This window comes from Miscanthus floridulus, chromosome 14 (assembly GCF_019320115.1).
Source record: "Miscanthus floridulus cultivar M001 chromosome 14, ASM1932011v1, whole genome shotgun sequence".
In the NCBI taxonomy this organism is placed as follows: Eukaryota; Viridiplantae; Streptophyta; class Magnoliopsida; order Poales; family Poaceae; genus Miscanthus; species Miscanthus floridulus.
The window spans coordinates 43,338,163-43,343,956 of record NC_089593.1 but is presented as its reverse complement, the minus strand read 5'-3'; the positions used below and the strand labels follow the sequence as shown (position 1 = coordinate 43,343,956).

Sequence of the window (5,794 nt, the reverse complement as noted above, 5' to 3'; positions counted from 1 at the left end):
TCAGGGACGGCTATAATCCTGTTGCATGGATGTTGGAAGTTACAAGCACTCAAATGGAGCAGATTCTTTGAGTGGACTTCGCTGAATACTATTGGCAATCAAAATTATTTCTGTAAATATAATATACCCTTTTAAAATTCTCTTAGGGCATGTTTGGACCCTATGAATTGAAATCAATATCTAGAAAATGCTTCCCATTTTATTATTAGATTACTTTTCAAATCCTCTTCCTAGGAACCAAATAGGGCCTTAGGTTTTCGTATTCACCTTCTCTGTGTACTATGCCGTGGCGCGGGTGTGGGCATACAGCCTCGCGGGCGCATCAAGGTCGTGGAGGTGCTCCTGACCACCAACAGGTACAGGGCGTCGTGCTTCTGGTTAGCGCCGGTGTACTCGCAGCGGCGCCCCCGACGGCCGTGACTCGTGAAGTCGTGATGCAACCAAATCCGTTTGCTTGCTGCATTGGAATGCTTAGTTTGTGTCGGGTGCTCTATCAGTATGGGTTTCAAGTGGTGCAGATGTACTGTACATCGTCACCATACTGTTGAGTGGTTTTTCAGTGGTACATTCTTTGTTTCAGGATTTGGATTCGTCAAGACAAACTGGACAGATAGTGAAGTAGCAAACAATTTGGGTCTTGTAGTCATTCACGAATTCGCAAACCTGGTAAGTTCACTTGCATCTCAGAGTAACTTCATTTTTAGGTCTTCCTAGATCTACCACTGCTCCTGTCCGACAAATTCAATTTTGCAGTTTTGTTACTTGAAGTTATTCCTTTCCAGTCTTGCATGCATGTTTCCGTCTACCACTATATGTTGGTCATCAATCTATAATATACTTGCTTGCATCATCGTGCATTGGACATCTACACTATTTTTCACCATGAGATAGTAGTAGAAAATTGAGCAGTAGCAGTTGGAATCTTTGTCAGCAGATGGTAATTCAATATCACGTTGTGGTCTGATATATAGTAAAAAATTGAGCAGTAGCAGTTGAAGTCATCGAAACTCTGAAAACTCCTTTTATATAATTGTAGACTTTATTAATATCTAATTTTCATTATGGTTTTAGTCATCTAATCATGACACTATGGAATACTAAGTAGAATTAGCCAACCAATAGTACACATAGAGCAACAAGTTCGCCTCGTAGAACTATTGAGAGACTACATTCTTAACTATACAATATATTTCATGAAGACTTATATGTATAATATTGATATCGATGTTACCAACATCATGATAGTATATCTTTTAGATAACAGACACATGCTCCCGTTGCAACTCACGGGCATTTACCTATATTTCATAAAATGCCTCTACAAATTAAGTTACTTATTTTATATTGATTATATTCTATACACTAAAATGATAGATTGTTCGATCTTCTGATCTTTTGTTGTTCGTTCAACACTCCATATTTTATAGATTTGGTCAAGTGCCATCCAAGTTTAAGTAAAATTTCACAAGAGACTTGAATTAAGGTTATTCAAGACTGCATGCTTGGTTCAATGATTTACAAATTCTTGATGCAGAGCTAACAACTAAAGCAACAAATTCTTGTGCCGAGCTAACCATAAAAGCAAAGAGCAAGCAGAGATAAGGGTTAAAGCAAGGAATTCCTATGCAAGCAAACTATTAAATTAAGCAGCAAGCGTGTGCTTCAACAAGTTCCAATGCGGAGCTAACCGAGTTCTCCAGTGTTGAATCAGTGTTTTCCAATCCTTTGTATACCATAAGTAGTATGTATTATCCCTTGGTTCAGTAATAAATTGCAACAAGTTATCAATATAATTTATTTTGGTTTAGTTAAACTTGTAATGATGATCCATTCTGCAACTATTGTCGTGATAAATATATCTATGTTTATTCAGAATGAGCTTTGTTTACTTGTAGTACTAAATAATTTTCTGCCACCTCCCCTTTTTGGAGCTGATACAAGTACGCCATCGAATCCATCTCAACCATAGCAAAGGTGATTCATCTCTTCTCATGCGCTTTGTTTATTTATAGAATTAAGTCCATTATACAAGTGCAGATACTAAATAATTTGTACAAGTGCAGATACTAAATAATTTGTAGGGACGGCGTCGGCACCGCCGCCTCGCGAGATCCTGCGTGAGCGCCGTCACCACCACAGCATGCGCGCACTGCTGCCAGCTGCCGCCCGCGTTGCTCCTCACTGCCGTGCCTGACGTCCGCCGCCTCGCGCTGCCTGCTATGGTTAGGTTTTGGGGGCACTGGGTGACGGGCGGTGAGGGTGGAGTGCGGGAGACGGGGTAGGCGAAGGGACGAGCAGGAGGACTAGAGGAGGAGATGTGCGCCGCAGTAGGAGACGGAGCTTCGGCGGAGCATGCCCAAGGGACAAGCAGGTTCTGTACGATTCACGACTGCCCGTGCGTGGGGCTTAATCGGACAAGATCCGAACCAATTTGCAATCGGACGGTTCATATATTTAGTTGGCTTGATCCGACAGGTCCATGTGATTTTTAGTTATATATTCCTTGTTAAATTTATATTTCAAGAACATGTTTATATTTACTCGAATATTATATTTAAGTTTATATATACGACAGCTTGTGCATAGCATTTGTGAGCCATGCGACATCGAGCTCTCCGTGACTGTGTTAATTTCACGAACTTTGCCTTTTAGATTAATTGTCACTTTAACATCGGTATTTAATTTTATAGTATTGTTATCTTATCGTGCGATCTATGTGTTTTTAGTATAAAAGTTTAGCTGTTCCGTATCAACGCACGGACAGGAACCTAGTTTATTAAATAAACTAATTAAACATACGATCAGATTAGGAATAGTTAAATATAGCCAACAACGTTCTACTGTGCTTTGTGCGACTATATGAAATATGGCCAGGCCCAAGCGAATAAAAAGTAAATAAATAGGAGTTTAATCAAACGTGATTACTGAAACATACGGTCCATTTGTCCAAGAGCTTCTCACTCACTGACATAGCCATTTATTTATGCACCAAACATAAACAATCATATCTATGCAAGTATGCAACTACCAGTAGCACAACATATATAACAGACAACAATGTTAAAATCCCATCGTATAGCACACGCCAAGCTCCTGATTTTTTTTTCTGTTGACAAATCCATCTATCTCCGCACGCAATTGGTCAATTCAAACAATCACGGTTGGTTGTCGACGATGGTTAGCACTTAGCACTGTGGTAGGTCTGCTGGAGGTGGCGGCACCGATGTTTCCGCCGTCGGCCCGTCCTGTACCTCAAACACCATCCCCAGCCCCAGATCAAGATGGGCTTCAAAGTGGCAGTGCATGAACCACATCCCTGCAAATAGACAGTACAAAATTTGAGTCTTACCTACATTCCTACAGATGCAAATATATGATATTCTTTGAAAAGGGGAAAATAAAGCTGGAGCATATATGGGTAATACCAGGGTTGTTTGCCACGAAGCGGATGACAGCCCATCCGCCCGTGGGGACAGCAACGGTGTTGCGCTCCTGCGGGTTGACGAGGTTGAACTGAGGCGTCGCCGTCGCCTCGTCGTAGTTGCCGAAGCCCTGCGCGAGCACGAAGAAGTTGAAGCCGTGGAGGTGCATGGGGTGGCTCTCCTTGGCGATCAGCCGTGTGTTCTGCAGCACCATCTCTACCGTCTCGTTGTACCTGAGCGTCTTCACCTTGGTAGACTTGGGCGTGTACTGCAACGAGGCGGTGTCGCTGGCATCGGCGGTGTAGTCGAAGACGACCGGCGGCCGGTCGGGGAAGTCGCGGGTGTAGACGCCCGCCGTCGCTCCGCTGTAGTGGGCCTGGAGCATGGAGACCGCGCCTGGGGCAGGCAGCACGAAGGAGTTGTTGTTCATGCTCGAGGAGAACACGGTGGTGCTCCGGTTGCACAGCAGCTGCCTCGGCTGGCAGTCGGAGACACCGAGCCCCACGGTGACGAACATGCGGGTGTCCACCGACAGCGGCACCGTGGGCTTGCCCGGGAGCACCAGCGCCGTCAGGTTGGAGAGGAACCGGAAGGCTGTGGCCGTGTCGTTGTACTCCGGCCGGGACGGCAGCACCGGCGTCTCCTCGCCTTCCGAGCCGACGTACTCGACTACGGCAGTCGCGGTGGTCTCACTGAAAGGCGGCCCCTGTGGGATGGCGCTGTCGTAGGGGGACGCCGCCATGTAGTAGCGGCCGACGGCGGCGGACGCGACCATGAGCGCGTCCACGGTCTGCCCGGGCGCGATCACCACCACGTCGGTCTCGTACGGCGTGGTGTAGGCCGCGTCCGCACCCACCACGGTGAACCTGTGGTTGGCCACCTTGAAGAAGAGCGGCGTGTTGAGCGCGGCGTTGATGATGCGGAGCAGGTACGTCTCGTTGCTCTGCACCTGGAACTTGTACGTCTCTGCACGTCCGATCCGTACGTTGATTTACCGAAGAAAAGAAAGCAGATCGATGAGCTAGCTAGCAAGCCGTACGTACGGTTCGCGTTGGAGCAGTTGTACAAGTCTCCCGGCTTGCCGTTGATGGTGTAGGCGTCGGCGTTGCGCGCCGTTAACCCGGTGAGGAACGCCATCTGCTCGAGGTAGTAGACGTTGTCGTTCCACCACTCGCCGAGGATGACGGTCTCCTCCCTGTCGGGCTTGGTGGGGAACGGATAGGCCTCGGCGCCGCCGCGGGGGCGGAGGACCAGGGCGCCGTACACGGTGGCGCGGAGGAAGGAGATGTGGGCGTGCCACCATAGCGTCCCCTCCTGCTCCGTCACGTTGAAGCGGTACGTGTAGTTGCCGCCCGGCTTCACGGGGCACTGCGTCACCATCGTCGGCCCGTCCGCCCACGGCGTGCCGCGCTGGAATATGCCGTGCCTGCAGCCACATGAGACACATTTAGTATTGTAGTGGTTTCCACGAATCTCTATCTTCCTATAAAGAGAAGTGGTGGTTTCTTCCTGGTATCATACTATTGCCGATAGTGAAAAAATCGAAAGAGATGTTGGTGTTGATAGATGCGAGAAAAGTGGGTAGCCTAGCTTGACAGTGTACTTACCAATGAATGGTCATATTGTAGGGTGACTGGTTCACGAGGTGAACAACCACAGTGTCTCCCTCGCGGGCATGGATGGCCGGGCCGGGGAGCTGCCCGTTCACCGCCGTGATGATCCTTGGCGGCTGGCAAAGCTGGCTTATAGAAAGGTTTTCCGACCTGACACAAGTTCGTAGCACAACGAAAAAAAACAGAATTAGTTAGTGATTAATCATCCTAACCGGATTGGATCGGCGATGCTACATATATAATGACTATTAATTAGTGTAGATAACCAAATCAAGAGAGGGGTTACTGTAGATAAAAATTTTGTTCTGATTAGTATACACAGACTATATACATGCATGCATGAACCTAACAAATAATGAAGTTCTTCCTATCTCGTACAAGCATGGTATGTTGTACTCATCAATTACATTGAAGGTGTGCTCCACGATCGAAGCTTGAGCAACACAAGCAAACACCAAGGCGATGAGACCAAAAGGCAAAACTATTGATGACCAAGGCCGAGCCATGCCCCTGAGCAATGACCAAAGACACAGAGAAGCTAACGACGATTACAAAGATCTGATTGATCTCTCAGAAAAAGTAACTCTTATATGTACGAGTGATTGGGTGAGAGGGTTCATGAACAAGAGGTTCTATATATATATATATAGGGACTTATGGAAGATGCTCAAGCTGCCTGCTTACTCTGCTGGTACATTAGTCAGTTGGAATACGTAAGGTAGCCTACTAGCTAGCCTTTGAGTGTTCTAACATGTGCGT

At 46.8% G+C, this 5,794-nt stretch overlaps 1 protein-coding gene across 2 annotated transcripts; it reads right to left on the bottom strand.

The window, feature by feature from the left end:
• Window positions 1-2,911: 2,911 nt before the first annotated feature.
• Window positions 2,912-5,173, bottom strand: LOC136505316 (laccase-25-like). Of its 2 annotated transcripts, XM_066500469.1 has the most exons (5): window positions 5,030-5,173; window positions 4,466-4,848; window positions 3,656-4,388; window positions 3,426-3,552; window positions 2,912-3,316 (listed from the first exon to the last, which is right to left on the bottom strand). In XM_066500469.1, the coding sequence occupies exons 1-5, from the start codon at window positions 5,041-5,043 to the stop codon at window positions 3,179-3,181; spliced, it is 1,395 nt and encodes a 464-aa protein (XP_066356566.1). In that variant the 5' UTR covers window positions 5,044-5,173; the 3' UTR covers window positions 2,912-3,178. The 2 variants fall into 2 exon arrangements, with proteins under 2 accessions (XP_066356566.1, XP_066356565.1); XM_066500468.1 differs by having other exon boundaries at window positions 3,426-4,388.
• Window positions 5,174-5,794: the final 621 nt, after the last annotated feature.